The sequence below is a fragment of the Ursus maritimus genome, unplaced genomic scaffold (genome assembly GCF_017311325.1).
Source record: "Ursus maritimus isolate PB19 unplaced genomic scaffold, ASM1731132v1 scaffold_30, whole genome shotgun sequence".
Taxonomy (NCBI): Eukaryota; Metazoa; Chordata; class Mammalia; order Carnivora; family Ursidae; genus Ursus; species Ursus maritimus.
Genome location: NW_024425564.1, coordinates 2,900,881 through 2,920,257, shown reverse-complemented (window position 1 = coordinate 2,920,257; position 19,377 = coordinate 2,900,881). Strand labels below are relative to the sequence as shown.

The 19,377-nt window shown below is 49.7% G+C and overlaps 2 protein-coding genes across 2 annotated transcripts; one reads left to right on the top strand and one right to left on the bottom strand.

Annotated features, from left to right (window-relative positions):
* Window positions 1-1,956: 1,956 nt before the first annotated feature.
* On the bottom strand, window positions 1,957-3,899 carry CLPS (colipase). The gene is made up of 3 exons (XM_040645198.1): window positions 3,745-3,899; window positions 2,591-2,713; window positions 1,957-2,123 (listed from the first exon to the last, which is right to left on the bottom strand). The coding sequence occupies exons 1-3, from the start codon at window positions 3,826-3,828 to the stop codon at window positions 1,992-1,994; spliced, it is 339 nt and encodes a 112-aa protein (XP_040501132.1). The 5' UTR covers window positions 3,829-3,899; the 3' UTR covers window positions 1,957-1,991.
* Window positions 3,900-13,380: 9,481 nt separating this feature from the next.
* LHFPL5 (LHFPL tetraspan subfamily member 5) lies at window positions 13,381-19,377 on the top strand. The gene is made up of 2 exons (XM_008693488.1): window positions 13,381-13,792; window positions 19,046-19,377. Exons 1-2 carry the CDS (start codon window positions 13,381-13,383, stop codon window positions 19,375-19,377), a joined length of 744 nt encoding a protein of 247 aa, XP_008691710.1.

Below are 19,377 nucleotides of genomic sequence, written 5' to 3'. Positions count from 1 at the left end.
AGGGGCTTGGGGTCTTTGCCGCTTGCTTCCACAGAGCCCAGCTTCCCACCCACCCCTGGAAATGAGGGACGTTTCCCTTGCGTCCTTTACAGTCCGTAACACAGTGCTGGGCACTACGGTCATTCAGATGTGTGAAGAAGTGAATGAATGTGGATCTGCACCCAGGGCTGAATCTGGGCGCCAAGGAGTATGACCCAACCCTGCCTCAGGGCCTGAGACCCCTACTGGGTTAAGGTCTTGGAAGCTACTCTGGGATGCCTGGGTGGCTCAGCCGGTGAATTGTCTGCCTTTGGCTCAAGTTGGGATCCAGTCCTGCATCGGGCTCCCTGCTCAGTGGGGAGTCATTTTTCTCCCTCTGCCCCTCCCCCCCTCGCAAAAATAAATAAAATCTTTAAAAAAAGCAAGCAAGCAAGCAAGCAAGCAAGCTACTCTGCTTGAGCACTAACTTAGGTACGGCACTACTTGACTCCCCAACAGCCATTGCCCACCTTGCTTACTAACTGAACCCCAGTACTGTTGGGGCAGTTCTGTGCCCAGCCCTAGGAGAGGGATCATAGTTAGTCCAGGCCAGTCATGGGGATCCCGTTCCTCTGCCCTGCACCTGCTTTCCCAGCCTCCCTGTGGCCAGAGGTGGTCATATCACCCAGTTTGGAGCCATTGTGATAAGAAGTCAGCAGGGAGGCTTTCGGGCGAGATGAGAAGGCATGCTGGGAGAAACGCTCTGCCCTCACCCCCCTGTGCACCCACCCTCTACGCCATGCTTCCTAATGGAGAATATGGTGAGAAAACATGACGTTAGGAGCTGCTGTGAAGGCAAATGCCAGTCGAGAGGAGTTCGAGAACGGCAGGGCGGCCAGCATCCAAACAGATGCCAGCACTTCTTATCTCCAGACTTCTGGAGTCTTGAGAAATGTGTGTCCCTAGTCGTTTAAACCATAATGGCATGGATTTTTTGTTCCTTTCAGGTAACTCTATCCTAACTCAGAAACCTAATGGTTACTCTCAGGATTCATTGATCATGAACTACAGAATCCTGGGGCTGGGAGAGCATCTCAATTTTAATTAGTTCACTCTCTTCTTTCTTTGAGTGCATCTTCTCTCGTGCACCCCCACTGAGGCTCAGTGAACCTCCACTTGCACATGTCAGTGATGGGGACCTCAGGACTGCCTAAGGCAATCCAGGCTTTTCGGCTCCAGGGAGTATAACATTTTTTGTATTAAACCAAAACCAAATTCCCTACAATTCCACTCATTTGCCTTAGTATGAGTAATTGGGAAAGCACTGGGAATTGCAGAAGGGGTAGGGGGGTGGAGTTAGATGGGGGTAGTGCCAACTTTTTCTAATTATGTGACATTGAGCTAGTTACTGAACCTCTCTGAACATTAGTTCAGCTACAGAGACAATAAATTCTCCCTCCTGGATCATCGTGAGGACTTGCTAGCACAGAGTCAGCTCACGGCAATTGTTCGTGGTCTGAGCCCTTACACACGGGCTGTGTCAGCTAGGGGGCACATCTGGGAGCTGGGCCCAGAAAGAAGGTATGAACCCAGGACAGGGACCAGGAAGTTTTGATGCAGGGCAGGAGTATGGGCCATTCTAACTCCCCACTATAAGTGTGTGAATATGTGTGTACACACGTGCACCTGTCTGAGAATTTGAGGGCCAAGAAGGGCATCCCAGGGAGGTGTGATTGGTCCCCAGATGGAGAGGTTCCCGGAATGGCTGCTTCACAAACTTGTCTCCAGGCTGCCCAGACTCATCCACCTGGTTTCAGACCCAGCCATCCTTCCTCACCTGTTTGACACCTGCCTTGATGAGCCAAAGGCTTGATGTGACATCAAGGAAGGTACTGACTCAGCAAGAACATTCAGGAGCCCGGGGAAGGTTGCAGGAAGAGCTTTAATTGCTGGGAATCCAATCAGAAAAGGGAGGTGCTGGTGGGGGGCGGGGCAGGGAGGGGTGGTGGAGGAGGAGCATCCTTTCAGGGGTTTTACTCCCTGGAGCGTCCAGCATCGTGGCAGATGCCGAAGTTGGTATTGGTGATGGAGCCCACGATGCTCTTGTCACCCTCACAGCTCAGGCCCCGCTCACAGGGACACTTGTAGTAAACCCCATAGAGCGTCTGCAAAGACACAGAGCCAGTGGAGTCACAGGCTGGGGGCGGGGGTCTACTTCGGGCATATCTCCCCCCGCCCCCCAGCCTGACCCAGAGAACCCGAGGCCCGGCTCTTTTCAGTCTGTCCCCTCCCGACTGCCACGCCAGGGGGCGCTGTGGGCCTGGAGGACCCAGGTTCTGGTTCCCACTCTGTGCTTCTTTCGCGCTTCCGAACTAGATCTCTCTGGGGAGCCTCTATTTACCCATCCGCGAAGTGGGGATGACGAATCCCCGGCCCCACCCACCTCACTGGTTAGTTGTGAGGATCAAAAGAGATGAGCGGATGGTCAAGCCTGTTGATCTCCCTCTCCTGACGCCAGCGTTCGACGTCCAGGCTGCCCCTCCCCCCTGCTCGTACCCCCAAGCCGGAGGGCCCTCCTCCTCTGGGGTGTCCCCCTTCCCACCAGCAGCATACCGCGCCCGCCGGCACCCACCTTGGCAGAGCACTCGCTGTTCTCCCTGGCCTTGGGCGCGCAGCGGGCCAGGCTCAGCCCGGTGTCCCGGTGGCAGCAGCTGCTCTTGCACTGGGCGCTGTTCAGGCAGAGCTCGCCGTCTTCCTGCCGGGACAGCCGGTTAGCCGCGACCCCTCCCCTCTGTCCCTTCTCTACCCCCACCCACCCCCGCCCCGGCCCCCTCTACCGCTGACAGGGCCTCCCGGAGCGGGCGTATGTGGAGGAACCCGGCCGGGCGGCTGACGGCCGGTCTGCACCCCCACCCCGCTCGTGGGAGAAACGCGCGGGGCCGTGGCTGCGAGACGGGACACGGGTTCTAGGACCTGCGGGGCCGCGGGCAAGTCACTGCCCCACCCTCTGCCTCAGTGTTCCCTTGGAATGTGCACAGGTGACTCAGAACAGGGTTTCCAGACGTCTCTGGCTCCCCCGGTCCACTGAGGAGTCTAGGGAGGTGGAGGACCGTCTCCCTGGAAAACGCTTCCCTCCCTGGACAGACTTTTACCTATAACCTCAGGGGGATCCTGGCCCCTCTGAGCCAGGCAAGGCTCTGAGTGAAGAGCCTTTGGGTAGAGGGGCGACGTGGGGCAGTGGGAGAGCGCGGCTCTGAAGCCACCAGCCGGTTTCCCAGCGCTGCTCCGTGCGTTCCAGCCACGTGCCCTCGGGCAGGTGGCTTCACCTTTCTCTGCAACTGCTTTCCGTCTGAAAACGGGCTGGATGTTGACAGTAGCTGCCTCGCGTGGTTGGTAGGAGAACCCAAGGAGTAAACGTTCCCGAGACACTTTGAACTGTGTCTGTGTGTCCCTTGAGGTCAGAACCAGAATCACTGGGGGAGCTTTTTAAACTGCTGGACCTTCTGAGCCAGGGTTTCCAGGGCGGGGGCCTCGGGCTCTGAACTTTGATAAAGCTCCCTCAGCCAGGCCAAACTACGGCTCTGAGCATGCTCCCTGCTGATCAGCCTTATCCGAGGCCCCCAGGGGAAGAGGCACAGGGCAGACATGGGCAGGAAAGGGAGAGATGCCTCGCCTCTCTGCCTCTGGGCAGCTCCAGGTGGAGACATTAGAGGTAAAGACCTAAGTTTTAAAAAATCCCCACCTGGATCTTCAGATGACTCCTCCCCTGACATCCGGCCCTCTTACCAGGTTGATAATTATCCCCCGAGGGTCAGGAACTGCATAGACCACTGCAAGGGCTACAAGCAGAAGGACAAGGACCTTCTCCATGATGAACGGGGACAGCTGGGTTAGGTAGCAGCTGGCAGGTCAGGTGGCAGAAGACAGCCAGCCAGGGCGGTGGAGCTATAAAAGGGGTTCTGCCCACGTGTGACCCACCTTCCCGGTCCCACAGGGCTGGACCTGAACAGCGGCCCAGCTGTGGCCAATCTGCTGGGGGGCGTGTCCGTGATAAAGCAGCTGGGCGGCACCTGGCACCGTGTGTGTGTGTGTGTGTGTGTGTGTGTGTGTGTGTGTGTGTGTGTGAGAGAGAGAGAGAGAGAGATACTGTGTCATGGTTCATTGTGGACTCTGGACACTTGGACTTGTACAAGTTATAAACTGGGCAAGTTATCAGTTCTGAGTCTCAATCTCCTTATCTGTCAACGGGGGATCATTTCAAGGGTCGGGGGGCTGAGGGAATGAATGTGTTAGATATATCTTGACACACATAGATCTCACTCTGGGTGTACTTCCTTCCTGCCCTCAATCAGCGGGCTGCCTCCATGAGTCATCTCAGGGGCCCTAGGACGGTGCTCCTCAAATGATCCTTTCCTGTTTCCTTTCCACTTCACTTAATATCTGCAATCCCAGACTTAAAGGCTCAGCCCTGCAGTGAAGACTTCCACTCCCCCCGCCCACCCAAGGCCACATGTGAGCATGTACTGTAGTCGGTTCTGGCTGAGAGCGAGGCGGTCTCGTGAGGTTCGGTGGCCCTGGGGCTGGAGGCTGGGAAGGGCGCAGCTGCCCGAGTGTGCTCAGCTGCGGGACCAGGGCGGCTTTCCCTGGAGGAGCGGTCATTGCGGCCAAGGCCCCCTCCGCATCCCGGGGCGTGGAAGAGTGCTCCACGGCGGAGGCCCCAGATGGGGTTGCTGAGAGCAAGGCTTTGATCCAGACAGACCTGGCTCCCAAACTCAGCGCTCACAAGCTACGTGGCCCTGGGCAAGTCATTTCGACTTGTAAGCAGTCTGAGCCTCCGTTTCCTCATCGAAGCAAGGAGGATGATGGCTCCTCCTTTGTAAGGTCGGGATTGAGTGAGACAATGAATGTGGGAGTGCCTGGCCCATAGAACACCAGCCCCCTCCCATCCCCCTTACACCACTAGAGGGTGGAATACAGGGGAGCACCTGGAGGAACCACCCAGGAGACCCTCAAACTGGGAGAAACCCATCAATTCCAGACACAGAAATACCACAGGTAAAGAAACACTGCTCTCATATTTATGGATCTCAGTGTCTAAAAACCGCTTCTCCCCCTTGAGCTCATTCTGGCCCCTCCTTCGCTCCCCCCCCCCAATACCCCTGTGAGCTGAGCCACAGGGAGGGTAATTATGCTTTCTTTCTCACAAGTCAAGGCCAGGAGGCCTGGGAAGGAACTGGAGGAGCAATTTCCATCTGTGAAGGGAGCTGCGAAAAATGCATCAGTCTTCTCTCCAGCTGGTCACAGCCAGCTTCCCACGGGAGAAAGAATGGGTTTTTCCTTTATAAATGAAGAGTATAGCAAAGAGAACTTTGACAAATGTTTGTGCTTCCAAAATGTAAGCAAAAATTAGATTTTTTTAAGTGGGCCCCACGCAGGACCCAAACTCATAACCCTGAGATGGAGACCTGAGCTGAGATCAAGAGTCAGACATTTAACCGACTAAGCCACCCAGGTGCCCCAATTAGATGCTCTTTTATTTATTTTTTTTACCAAAACCTCGTAAGGTTTAACCACCCCTTCCCCCATCTAAAGAGTGTTGTGCTTTGAGTTTGTTCTCTTCAAAAAGGAACCCCACATGCAATCACAGGGATTAACCTCAGAGACACAAAGTTGAGTGAAGAAGCCAGACACAAAAACATAGATGGTGTATTACATCTACGTGGGGTTCAAGAAAAGGCAAAACTGGGGGTGCCTGGGTGGCACAGCGGTTGGGCCTCTGCCTTCGGCTCAGGGCGTGATCCCAGCGTTATGGGATCGAGCCCCACATCAGGCTCCTCCGCTGGGAGCCTGCGTCTTCCTCTCCCACTCCCCCTGCTTGTGTTCCCTCTCTCGCTGGCTGTCTCTATCTCTGTCAAATAAATAAATAAAATCTTTAAAAAAAAAAAAAAAGAAAAGGCAAAACTGAGGGGCGCCTGCACGGCTCAGCCGGTTAAGCGTCTGCCTTTACCTCAGGTCATGATCTCAGGGTCCTGGAATGGAGCCCCACATCGGGCTCCCTGCTGAATAGGGAGCCTGTTTCTCCCTTTCCCTCTGCTGCTCCCCCTGCTTCTGTTCTCTTGCTCTTTCTCTCAAATAAATAAATACGATCTTTCTTTTTTTTTAAGTCTCTTATGGGGGTACCTGGGTGGCTCAGTTGGTTAAGTGTCTGCCTTCCACTCAGGTCATGATCTCAGGATCCTGGGATCAAGTTGCCCATTGGGCCCTCTGTTCAGCAGGGAGTCTGTTTCTCCCCCCACCTTCTCAAATAAATAAATAAATAAATAAATAAATAAATAAATAAAATCTTTTTTAAAAAAGTCTCTTATGGTTTATTTCCCTATCTCTCTTTCCCCCCACCCCTTCCCATATGTTCATCTGTCTTCTTTCTTAAATTCCACATGAATGAGATCATATGATATTTGTCTTTCTCTGACTTATTTCGCATAACATAATATACTCTAGCTCCATCCACGTTATTGCAAATGGCAAGATTTCATTCTTTTTGATGGCTGAATAACATTCCTATATATATATATATCTATCTTCTTTATCCAGTCATCAGTCGGTGGACATTTGGGCTCTCTCCATAGTTTGGTTGATAATGCTGCTATAAACATCGGGGTGCATGTACCCCTCCAAATCTGTATTTTTGTATTAAGATTTTATTTTTAAGTAATCTCTACACCCAAGGTGGGGCTCGAACTTACTGAGCCAGTCAGGAGCCCCTGATCCCATGTTCCTTTTGCTCTTGGTCAGGATCTCTGCTGATCAGAGTTCTTTGGGCCGTATGGGGGCCCAGACCTTCTATTCTTGAGATGTCTGGGCCTTGATGGGCCTGCCCCTGTGTTGGGTTACTAAAGTCTTTATTAATTTATTCCTTACTTCCATTAATTTCACAACTACACCTGACAGCAACGGGAGGCAGTCCAGGACTCCCCCGAGCTCTACACGCATGCCTTCTGCTCCCCCTTGTGTATTAGCACCCTCTCTCCCCTGGATCCTCAGGATTCGGCACCCTACCAACATTAGTAACCTCTTTTAAAATATTACAGCATAATTGACACAGAAAAATTCATTCACCCTTTATAGTGTACAGTTCTGTGAGTTTTGACAAATGCATACATCATGTCACCACCACCACAACCAAGATACAGAATGCTTCCATCATCCTAAAAATTTTCCTTGGACTGCCCCTTGGTAATCAACCACAGCAGCAGAGCCGAGCTGGCAACTGCAAATAGGTTTTATTTTCTATAGTTTTGCCTTTTCCACAATGTAATAGAGATGAAATCACACAGTATATACTTAAAAGCTTTTTTTCTATTTTTGGTATGGCTTCTTAGCATAACACATTTGAGATTCGTGCATGCTGTGGCAGGTTTAAGGAGTTTGTTGACATCGCTGACTAGTAGTCTGTTGTGTGGATGGAACCACAGTGTGTTTATCCATTCCCCAGCTGAAGGGCAGCTGGGTTATTTCTGAAAAGTTTTGGAGAGTTATTAATAAAGCTGTTAGACATAGGGGTCCCTGGGTGGCTCAGTCAGTTAGGTGTCTGACTCTTGATCTCAGCTCAGGTCTTGATCTCAGGGCTTTGGGTTCAAGCTCTGTGTTTGGGCTTCACACTGGGTGTGGAGACTACTTAAAAAAAAGGGGGGGGGGCGCCTGGGTGGCTCAGCCAGTTGAGCACTGGGCTCTTGATTTTGGCTCACGTCATGATCTCAGGGTCGTGGGATCAAGTCTCAAGTAGGTTTCCAGCTCAGCAAGGAATCTGCTTTCAATTCTCTCTCTCTCTCTCTCTGTCTCTCTCTTCCCCTCCCCCATCCATGGGCATGCACTCTCCCTCTCTCAAATAAATAAAATAAATCTTTACAAAGAGAGAGAAAATAAAGCTGTTATACATACTCATGCATAGGTTTCTCTGTGTGTGCACGTTTTCATTTCTCTGGGACAAATACTCAGGAGTGAGATGGCTGAGTCTCATGGCAAATGTCTGTTTCAATTTCTAAAATATGTCAGACTGCTTTCCAAAGGGGCTGAACCAATATGCATTCCACCAGCAAAATATAAGTGTTCCAATTGTTTTCCTCATCCTCACCAGCACCTGGCATTGCTGGTGTGTGTGTGTGTGTGTGTGTGTGTGTGTGTGTGTGTGTGTTAAAGATTTGCTTATTTATTTGAGAAAGAGAGAGCGTGGGGGGAGGGGCAGAGGCTGAGACTCTTCAAGCAGACTCCCCCCTGAGGCTCTCTCCTTACAGGACAGGTGGTGTACTTGCTGAGACTGCCATAGCAAAGGACCACATACCTGGTGGCTTAAAACAACAGAAATGTGTTTTCTGACAATTCTGGAGGCCAGAAGTTGAAACCCAGGTGTCAGCAGGGCTGTGCATTTTAGAGGTTCTAGGGGAGAATCCGTCCCAGGCCTCTTCTAGCTTCTGGTGGCTGCCACCTTCCTTGGCTGAAACCACAGCATTCTCTATGGCTATGTCACCTCTGTGTGTCTCTTAGAAGGACACTTGTCATTGGATTTAGGGCCGACATAGATAATCTAGTAGGACCTCGTTATCTCAAAATCCTTAATTTAATTATACCTGCAAAGAACTTTTTTCTTTTTCTTTTTTTTTTTTAAGATTTTATTTATTAATTTGACAGAGAGAGACAGCCAGCGAGAGAGGGAACAAAAGCAGGGGGAGTGGGAGAGGAAGAAGCAGGCTCCCAGCAGAGGAGCCTGATGTGGGGCTCGATCCCATAACGCTGGGATAACGCTGGGATCACGCCCTGAGTCGAAGGCAGATGCTTAACAACTGAGCCACCCAGGCGCCCCCTGCAAAGAACTTTTTTCTAAATAAGGTAATGTTCACAGATTCTGGGCATTAGGATGTGGATCATTGGGAGTAGATAATTATAGCACTAGAAGTTCTACCTTCCAGGAAGATTTCCCTTCCTCGCTGTCCCCAGGGCTGTCCTGAGTGAGGCTGTCATGCCCCAGCAGTCCACTGCCCCCTTGGCCAGCATGCCATCAGAACTCTCTCTGGAGTGGGAGAAGAGGCCCCACTGTACACCAGGACTCAAACAGCTGGGTATCACCCCCACATAGGAAGGAGGTTAAGATGCTGGTCAGCCAAAACCAAGAATAAACAATGTGACAGGTGCCCACTAGAGATTGCAGTCCCCCCCACCCCTGCCTTCATCTTTCAAGTCATTGATAGTGACTCATTTCTACAGCTCTCTTGGGACATAAAACTGCTTTTGATTGATTATTTGGAGACTAAGAGGGAGCCATGGGCTTTCATTTAGCCCTTCCTGGTACATTAACTTTTAGCTCAAGGGTCAGGGGGCCAAGGTGAGGATTTGACCAGTTCCTCAGGAATATAGGATGGATTTCAGGCCTTGCAGTTCGGTACTCTCACACCCCCTGAATCTTGTTTTAATGGTCCTATGCCTTATAGCAACAGGCCTTAAAAGATTCTTTGAGCTATAGCACGTAAAGGTCTTGACTTTCTTTCTTTAAGATTTCATTTTTTAATTTTTTAAAATGATTTTTTAAAAAGATTTTATTTATTTATTTATTTATTTATTTATTTGACACAGAGAGAGAAGAGCACAAGTCGGGGAGAGGGGCAGAGGGAGAAGCAGACTCCCTGCTGAACAGGGAACCTGATATGGAGCTCAATCCCAGGACCCCAGGATCATGACCTGAGCAGAAGGCAGATGCCCAACCAACTAAGCCACCCAGGTGCTCCTAAAGATTTTATTTTATTTATTTATTTTTTAAATATTTTATTTATTCGACAGAGAGAGAGACAGCCAGCGAGAGAGGGAACACAAGCAGGGGGAGTGGGAGAGGAAGAAGCAGGCTCCCAGCAGCGGAGCCTGATGTGGGGCTCAATCCCATAACGCCGGGATCGAACCCTGAGCCGAAGGCAGACGTTTAACCGCTATGCCACCCAGGCGCCCCTAAAGATTTTATTTTTAAGTGATCTCTATACCCATTGTGGGGCTCAAACTCACAACCCTGAGACTAAGAGTTGCAGGTTCCTCCAAATGAGCCAGCCAGGCACCCCTTATTTTACTTCTTGAATCAATAATCTAGATATTTGAGCTTGTGTTGCTTGATATTATTCAATGCCATTTTAAGCAGCCACCCCACTCTGTGTTCCTAATTTCTTCATTCCCCTTATTTTATTTATTTATTTTTAGTAGGCTCTACACCCAACATGGGGCTTAAACTCACAATCCCTTGACCAAGAGTCACATGCTCTATGGACTGAGCCAGCCAGGGGCCCCTTCTTTATTCTCTTTAAGTCTGTTTAGACCAAAGCCACTCAGCTCCCAGAACTTGACCTTTCGGAGGACACATGATCTCTGGTGTTCACAGCTGATAATTTTATTAGCTATTTCTCCTCTGTGTGCTGTGAGATGCTGTTTTCTCAATACTGACCGTAAACAGGAATCTCAGAACCTTTTGCCTAAAGCCTAGGCCTGAAGCCCTCTTTCTGGTATCAGTATTTGGATCAGTTAGGGCTCTTTGGTGCCAATGGCCAAAACCTACTCTGGCTAATGAAATAAAAGGAGAAGGAGGGACGACTGGGTGGCTCAGTTGGTTAAGTGTCTGCCTTCGGCTCAGGTCATGAACCCAGGGTTCTGGGGTTGAGTCCTGCATTGGGCTCCCTGCTCAATGAGGAATCTGCTTCTCCCTCTGCCGCTCCCCCTGCTTATGTTCTCTCTATCTCTCTCAAATAAATGAATAAAATTAAAAAAAAAAGAAACAAAAAGAGAAGGGAATAGAAGGATATTGGGTGGGTCACAGAGCTGAAGAAGGAACAGGGTAACCTGCCTTGGAGTGGGAATTGCGGTGGCTCTGAAGCTCCCATAATAGGAGCTCATGGATTGTTTCTTAAGGATGTTGCCAAGACCTGACTAAGCAATAGCTTTTTCTCCTTTTGTCAGTCTACCACTAATTCAGATTCTCCAGGGAGAGACTCATGGCCTTGTTGGGGTTACCCACCCATCCTTGTCTCTAGAGTCTGCAAGCGCTGTGATTGGCTGTCTCACCAGAGCCTCAGGAAGCAGGAGAGGCTGTTCTCAGAGGCAGGGGAAGTTGTGCCGGGCAGGCCAAACATGGCCCCAGCCTCTGGCCTTCTCTGAGTGGGGAAAGATACAGTCCCTGCTCTAGGGAAGCTGCCAGTCGGATGGTGGAGACACAGCTTCTGCCCTCAATGACCTTCCAGTTTGATGGGAAGACTAGTCACAAAACCAAAGAGATTTAAGAGAAAGAGGAAATGTAGGTAATGGCACAAATATGTTCAAGACAGGGTTTTGGGAGGGGCCCCTGGGTGGCTCAGTCGTTAAGCCTCTGCCTTCGGCTCAGGGTGTCATCCCAGAGTCTTGGGATCGAGCCCCAAATAGGGCTCCTCTGCTGGGACCCTGCTTCTTCCTCTCCCACTCCCCCTGCTTGTGTTCCCTCTCTTGCTGGCTGTCTCTCTCTGTCAAATAAATAAACAAAATCTTAAAAAAAAAAAAAGACAAGGTTTTGGGGAAAAAAAAGAAGACAGGGTTTTGGGTTTTTTTAGTAGTGAAAAATCAGAAACTGCTAAAATACCCTAAAAAGGGGAAATGATTAAACAATTAAATGATTAAATGATTACATACTCTGAATCAACATACAAGCATTAAAATCATGCTTTTGAAATAATAGTAATATAAGAAAATATTAATGGTGTAATACTAAGTGAAAAAAATTGTCCAGCTGTGTAAAGCAGTATAGACAGTAGAGAAATACACCAAATAAACATTTTGAGTACTTTTATATGTGAGGCCCTGAACCAAACAGTTTACATATGTTATTTTACCTAACCCTTGTGTGATAGATACTATTTTTAAAAAGATTTTATTTATTTATTTGAGGGAAGGGGAGGAGCAGCGGGAGAGGGACAAGTAGACTCCCCACTGAGCATGGAGCCCCATACGGGGCTTGATCTCAGGACGCTGAGATCATGACCTGAGCTGAAACCAAGAGTCAAACACTCATCCACTGACTGAGCCACCGAGGCACCCCTGTGATAGGTACTATTGTCCTCCCCATTTTATAGATGAAGAAACTGAGGCTTGGGAAGGTTAACTCCACAGATGGTCGCTTAGGTAGTAAGTGGCTAACTCAATTCAGATCCGTCTAAAGACAAAGTCTGTGTTTTTAAGATGATCTTGGCTTTCCTTAGCTCCCAATGTTGGGGTTATGAGTTATTTATATTCTTTTATGTAACTTTCCTGAATTTTCCTATCTATCTACACCAAACATGTATTTACCTAGGCAGTCAGGAGAAATATATATTTTGAAAAAAAGGGGTAAAAAAGAAATATGTAACAAAAGTATAAGAGAAAGATACTGTATTGAACAAAAACATATGTAAGGTCTGGGAGGCTTCCTTTGTGGTACTATGTTTGTTATCACACTTTCAGTCTGCATTGCAAATATACATATGCATATACATATATGTAAATATCACACTGTCTTTGAGGGCAGGGGCCCTGTCATTTTTGTCTCTGTGGTTTTGCTTAGGGAAGATATCCTCCAACATAGGGCTTAGGACATAGTACGCTCTTAGTAATTGTTGATTAAGAGAAACCAGAGATGAGAAACCACTGACCGGAAGACACAAGCAGAAAAGGTTTTGCTGGACTCCAGGAAGTTGGGAGTTCTGAGAGGGCGACCAGGGAGCCAGGGAGGGGTTGGATGGGTGGGGTGGGGGTTGAGAATGGGGGGACGGACAGTGCTCAGGACGAGGTTTTGGTTTTGTGGCAGGAATTGAGCGGGAGGAATGTGACAGTGACAGTCGCAGCCTCCCAGTTTTTGTTCCTCCCCACCCCCGCGCTCAGGAAAGGTGAAGAGGGGTCTCAGTTCCGCGGCGGGAGTGCGCGGCGGGCGGGCTGGGCGCTCTCGGCGCCTCCCCGGCCGGGTCTCGGTTTCCACTCCCTCCTCCGACCGGAGTCCCTAGGCGCTGGCCGCGGTGCTGAAGCAGCGCTCTCGAAGGCGGGAGGAGGGAGGGGCGGCCGGCGGCGAAGAGGCGGAGCTCTCTGGAGCTCTGAGCTGGAAAGGGGGGAAGGGCAGGGCGGCGCCAGTAGGCCTGAGACCCTGGCAGGCTGGAGGGCAGGCTGGAGAGGAGGCAGGAGACCGGAGACAGCCTGGCTAGAGCGGACAAAGGCATCTGGACAAGCTTCCCCTGAAGAAACCAAGGTTGTCTTCCTTGTCTTATATCCTCTTTCTTCTTCCTTGGAGGGACCTCATCTTGTACACCCGGCTAAGGAGTGACCCATCCCTAGGCCTCTGTCTGCAAAGCCACTGGCTTACAGCCCACCGGATCCCAGCCCGGGGCCTACCTCCTCACCATGGTGAAGTTGCTGCCTGCCCAGGAGGCAGCCAAGATCTACCATACCAACTATGTGCGCAACTCGAGGGCTGTGGGTGTGATGTGGGGCACGCTCACCATCTGCTTCTCCGTGCTGGTCATGGCCCTCTTCATCCAGCCCTACTGGATCGGCGACAGCGTTAACACACCCCAGGCAGGCTACTTTGGCCTTTTTTCCTACTGCGTGGGCAACGTGCTGTCCTCTGAACTCATCTGCAAGGGTGGCCCGTTGGACTTCTCTTCTATTCCCTCTAGAGCCTTCAAGACTGCTATGTTTTTTGTGGCCTTGGCCATGTTCCTCATCATTGGCTCCATCATCTGCTTCAGCCTCTTCTTCGTCTGCAACACGGCCACTGTCTACAAGATCTGCGCGTGGATGCAGCTAGCTGCAGGTGAGCAGGGTTAATGGGAGAACAAGCAGAACCCCCCGCCTGGCCCCACCCCAACCCAGACCACAGGGAAGCTGCACAATTTTACCCTCTGTGGAGGCTCTGGGTTTCCTACACAGCTGTTCTCCTTTACGTTTATTTTATTTTATTTTTCAAAGATTTAATTTTTTTAAGTAATCTCTACTCCCAACAAGGGGCTTGAACTCACAACCCCAAAATAAAGAGTTATATGCTCCACCAACTGAGCCAGCCAAGTGCCCCTCAGCTGTTCTCCTTTAGCCCAGGCCTACTCAGTGCTCTGCAAAAGCTTCTGAGGAGTAGAGAATTTTAGAATGGCTGAGACCGAAAGGATTGTTGAGATCAAATTGTTCAACCCCCTCATCTTGCAGATGGAAACTGAGGTCCAGAAAGGGGAAGTGACTTGCCCAGGAGCACACAACTAGTTGATAGAAGGTGTCCTGACTCCCAGGCCACCTGGGAGCTGGTTGTTGTTGCTCTGGGAAGGAAAAAGAAGGAAGCTTCCATTGTTTTCCATGTGGGAATAGGCCCCAACCCGGGGCAAAATAGTCAAGTACATCCTAGATGTCTCCATCTCCCACTTCTGGGCATTTGTTCTTTCTCCTTTAAGGATCCACAGATCCCTGCCCTCACTCCTTCCCTCCCACCCAAAATTGCTCTCAGGGAGATTCTAAGGTCAGTCATTGATTTGGAGTGTTATGCTGTGACCTTACCCATAGAAACTTGCATTTAAGTTCCCTCTTTCATGGTGGAGTGAAAGTTTTTGTTCCCTAGTTATAGGTTTCCATACTTGAGGCAATAAATGGGAGTGATATTTTGTGATGGGGGAGTAGGGTGGTGGCTAGGGTCTTTTAAAACTATGTGGGGTAGGTGGCTACTTATGGTGCCCAGAAGCAAGGCCTTCCCTGCCCCTTTTTCTTGCTCCGGGCCCAGGCAGACCTCTCAGTCCTTGAGCCAGCTGGTCCTGTTCTCTAAAGCCTTGTCCTGCAGCCCTTGCTCCCTTTCTACTCCAAGGACCATGCACAGGCTGCCCGTACTAGAACATGTCCAGGAGCAGTGCTAGGGCTGCAGACTAGAGAGAAAACCATCTCTACATCATTGGTTAGAAGGAGAAGCAGTATTATCCATAACAGGGGGAATGGAGCAGAGATCAGAATCCCAGACAACCAAACACATAGACTCAATGCTCTGTCAGAGTTGGAGGGGGACCCAGAGAGCTGTAGGTACCCCCCGCCCCCAACTACAGATGAGGAATCTGGGACTGAAAAAGAGGAAAGGACTTGATCAAGGCTATGGCAGATCAACTAGCAACTAAGGACCAAGGGGAATTAAGGCAATGTGTTCCAAGAAACTAGATATATTTCAAAGACATTTTTATTGAGTCATGCATTTACATAAGTATGACTTACAAAGCACTTTCATATATATCATCTTGGAGGGCCCCCATCTCTACCTTAGTGAGGGAGATACTTCTCTTATTTTATACATAAAGCTCTTAGTGGGTAACTTGTCTTTTAGCACAGGTAGTGATGGACAGAACCTTTGATTCAAAATCTTGTACTCAGCCTATCCACCTGGCTCCAGAGCTGCCTCCCCAATCCATCTACCATCGCCCTCTCCTCTGGTCTCTCTGTATGTTGAGGAAGAGGCTGGGGCAGGGGTGAGGTAAATCTTGGTGGGCAGTGGGGAGAAGGAGAGGGAATGAAGATTTAGCAGTTTTGTGACAAAGAGGAGTAGAATGGACCCTGGCATGCTTACCAGCTGGTCCTCCATATCAGAGCTATGGAATGCTGGAAACACAACCATTCCTCTCATTCTCTACACTGCTCCCTCCCATAACATCCTGCAACAGGTGCTGTTTGCTGAACAGGCAGTGCTTGGGAAGGCCTGGGTCAGGGAGGCATCAGCAGATCCCAGGTCAGGAAGCTGGCGACATCGAGAGTAGAGGTGGCCAGATGCCATCCTATGAAACATTTATGTTGGGGGAGAGTGAAGGTGGTGTCATGTTCCATCCTTTAGTGTAGGGGAATGGAAGATGAGACAAAGGGAGGGTTGAAGAGGGCCATGTGCTCTGCAGACAGCAGCTGGGACATGTGTCCATTTGAAGATGCCTAAACCAATTAGTTTAACCATGCCAAGAAGCCTGAAACCAGGGATGGGAGCAGGAGAAAGGAAAGAGGATCAATGACTGGGGCAGTGTGGGGCTGTAGTTTAACAATGGTAATCGAGCTTCTGGATGCCAGGTGTAAGCTGTTCATGGTTCCAGCTCCTAGAAACGCAGGTGGGGCAAGTTGCTTGTCTCTCTGAGTCTTGGTAACCTCATCTGTAGAATGTAGCAACAGTACTTCCTATCACAAGGTTCTGGTGAGGATAGGATGTCTAATGCACGTAAAACACCTTCTGAGTGTAGGTGCTCAGTAAACGTGAAAAATACAAAAGCAACTTTATCAGTCAGGATGGGTGGCGTGACAAATAACTCCCAAATCTTAGTGGCTTAAAACAAAGCTTTATTTTTTGCTTGTGGTACATGCTCATTGAGGATCAGCTGGGGGCTCTGCTCTCACTGTTCTCTCCTAAAACCTTGGCTGATGGAGCATCAGCAGTCATCTGGCTGTCATCATTGCAGAACTAAAGGGAGCTCTGGAAGGTCTCTCCCTAGCAGTTAAATGCTCTGGCCTGGAAATGCACACATTTCCACTCACATTTTGTTGTCTAAGGGAAGTCTTATGGCCTTGCCTAACTTGAAAAGAGGAGAGCAAGGAAGTATAATCCTACTATGTGCCTGAAATACTTGTGGACACCTCTAATGACATCCACATCCACTGAGGTTGCTTCCGTTTGACTTTAATGCCAATAATATAGCAACAACTGACAGTATCTGGCTGCTTACCATGAACCAGATGTCTCGGTGAGGGTTTTCTCTACCTGACCACACTTAATCCTCATAAGTCTGCTATGAGTCAGGCATTATTATCCTTGTTTTACAGATGAGAGACTGGAAGTCAGAAAGGGTAGGTAAACTTGCCTGAGAATACCGTGTTGGCCTCCTGTTGGAGCTCTGAGACACTATAAATGGGGTTGACCTCCACTGTGCCCAGGAGCTTGGGTCAGGTGCTCACAGAGGGCCGTGACACCTGTAGTAACAACCTGCTTCCAGGTTAGAGGCCCTGGGCTATTTTCCAGAGATGCTATGGAAGGAGAATGGGGCCAAGGGGAGGAGATGGAGAGAATGGAAAGTCCAGAAGGGCAGCTCCTTTCCACATTGAACTGTTCCCTTCCCCCACCACAGTTAAGGCGCGAAGCACTTGTCTTACACCAACTGGGGAAGGCCATCGGTTTTACCAAAGAACTCTAGGAGGGTTCTTGCTCCCCTCCCTTAAGTATCTTCCTGAAACACTTCTCATTTTGTCACTAAGTCTGAAATGTTGGCACCAAATACATTCAGCTCCTTGGAGAGGTGTGTCTGGGAGTTGAGGGAATTAACTTTGAGCTCAAAAAGGTCAGGAGCCATGAGTTCAGGTACTGGCTCTGCTATAGTTGGATGACTGGGCAATTCACTTGGTTTCTCTGAAACCTCAATTTTCTATGTAAAATGGGAGATTAAAACATGGCCTACTTCATGGAACTGTTGTAAGGAAAAATGGGGAAAATGGTACATGAAATATTTTGTGACCCATAAGAGAACTATATAAGTAAGTTTGTCCTGTATAAAATGAAAGGAGAGTTGATACATTTAGGTGGGGAGGTGGGATCCTGATCTTTATACTTTCTATGCATTCATTTGATCTGCTGACCTTCCTTGCAAGTGCAAGCTGAGCCCAAGGTAGGTAACTGGGTCTTGTGAGGTGCTTCTCAGGTGCTCCTGAGTAGGGCAGAGCCTTGGAACTAAAGAGCCTCTGGGCCTGTGGAAGGAGGGTGAGGGATGGGAAAGTGGCACAGATAATGGAAGGCGCCCCCTGCCTACATGGTGATTGTCCTTGGGGTCGCCTTGGTCGCGTTCCAGGATTATGTCACCTATCTATGCAGCTAAGGTGGAGTGGTCATGGGTGGGAGGGCATGGGAGAAGTGAGGAGAAGGTAGGGAAAATGACATTTTTGGCTGTAAATACTAAGTCAATGAAAGCGCAGGATGGGATAATCATAGCTAACACTCATGAAGTACTAAGTATGTGCCAGGCACTTTTCCGGTATTAACCATTTAAACCTCACTACAACCCAAACAAGTAGGAACTATTCATACCCCCACCTTATAGATGAGGAAACTGAGGCCAAAAAAGCTAAAGTGGCTTGCTCTGACCCACACAGCTAGTTAGCAAAGAGCTGGGCTTGAAATCCAGGCAGACTGTGCTAGTGTTTCCCAGCTTTTCCAATTGAGAGAATTACCGGAAAGAATGCTTTTGAAAGCAGAGATTCCTGAGCCCAACCCTGGCCTGGAAATCAGCATTTTAAATAAATACTAGGGATTCTTAAATTCAGGGAAGTGTGAGCAACTGCGCTGACCTGTGCTGGGTCAGGATGAAGAGACCTATTTGCTTGAATGCAAGGGTCGTGAAGGAAGCCGCCAGAGGTGGGGCTGGAAAACTTTGTGGATTCATTAAATCTAAGGTGCCAAGTTGTAGGGCGTGCCATTATTCTATGTGCTGTAAAAAGGAAAAATACTTTTTCTTTTTTTTAAGTAGCCCAATGCGGGGCTTGAACTCATGACCCTGAGATTAAGACCTGAGCTGATATCAAGAGTCGGACGCTTAACTGAGTCACCCAGGTGCCCAGGAAAAATACTTCTACTCCAACCACAGCCTGAAGCTTTCTTATTATACTTATTTCAAAGATATTGGAGTATGAACAAATGTACATCTTAGGAGTGATGAATTCTCTGGGCTGGGACCAGATTTTGGAGGGATCTGAGGCCAGGGTGGCAGTGCCTTATCAAGTCCAAAGTGAGGGGCATGGCTGAGGGCCTGGTAGGACCACCTGGTGCCATGGCAGAATCTTCCCTGGGCTGAGGAGCTCCGCTTTCTGCCTCTACCCCTGACCAAGGGCAAGTCTTTTTAGCATTTGGATCCTCAATTTTCTCCCCTGGATTCTATAAGAATGGGGGGGGGTAGGAGCTGCCCCATACCTGTCAAGGCTGTTGACACAAAGAGAAGGAAGGTAACAAGATGGCAGCAGTGCAGGGTGGGAGGTAGCAGGCTGAGCACACCCAACCTGACACCATCCGCACCCCCTCCTACCCCCTCAGCCACAGGCCTGATGATTGGCTGCCTGGTCTACCCAGATGGTTGGGACTCAAGTGAGGTGCGGCGCATGTGTGGGGAGCAGACGGGCAAGTACACACTGGGTCAGTGCACCATCCGCTGGGCCTTCATGCTGGCCATCCTCAGCATCGGAGACGCCCTCATCCTCTCCTTCCTGGCCTTCGTGCTGGGCTACCGGCAGGACAAGCTCCTCCCTGATGACTACAAGGCAGATGGAAAAGGTAACTCACTATCCCCCAGGGAGGTGGGGCTTCCTCTCAGCCAGTCACCAGAGGATTGGTCCCTGGCCAGGGGTTGGGGACACCAAGACCAATAA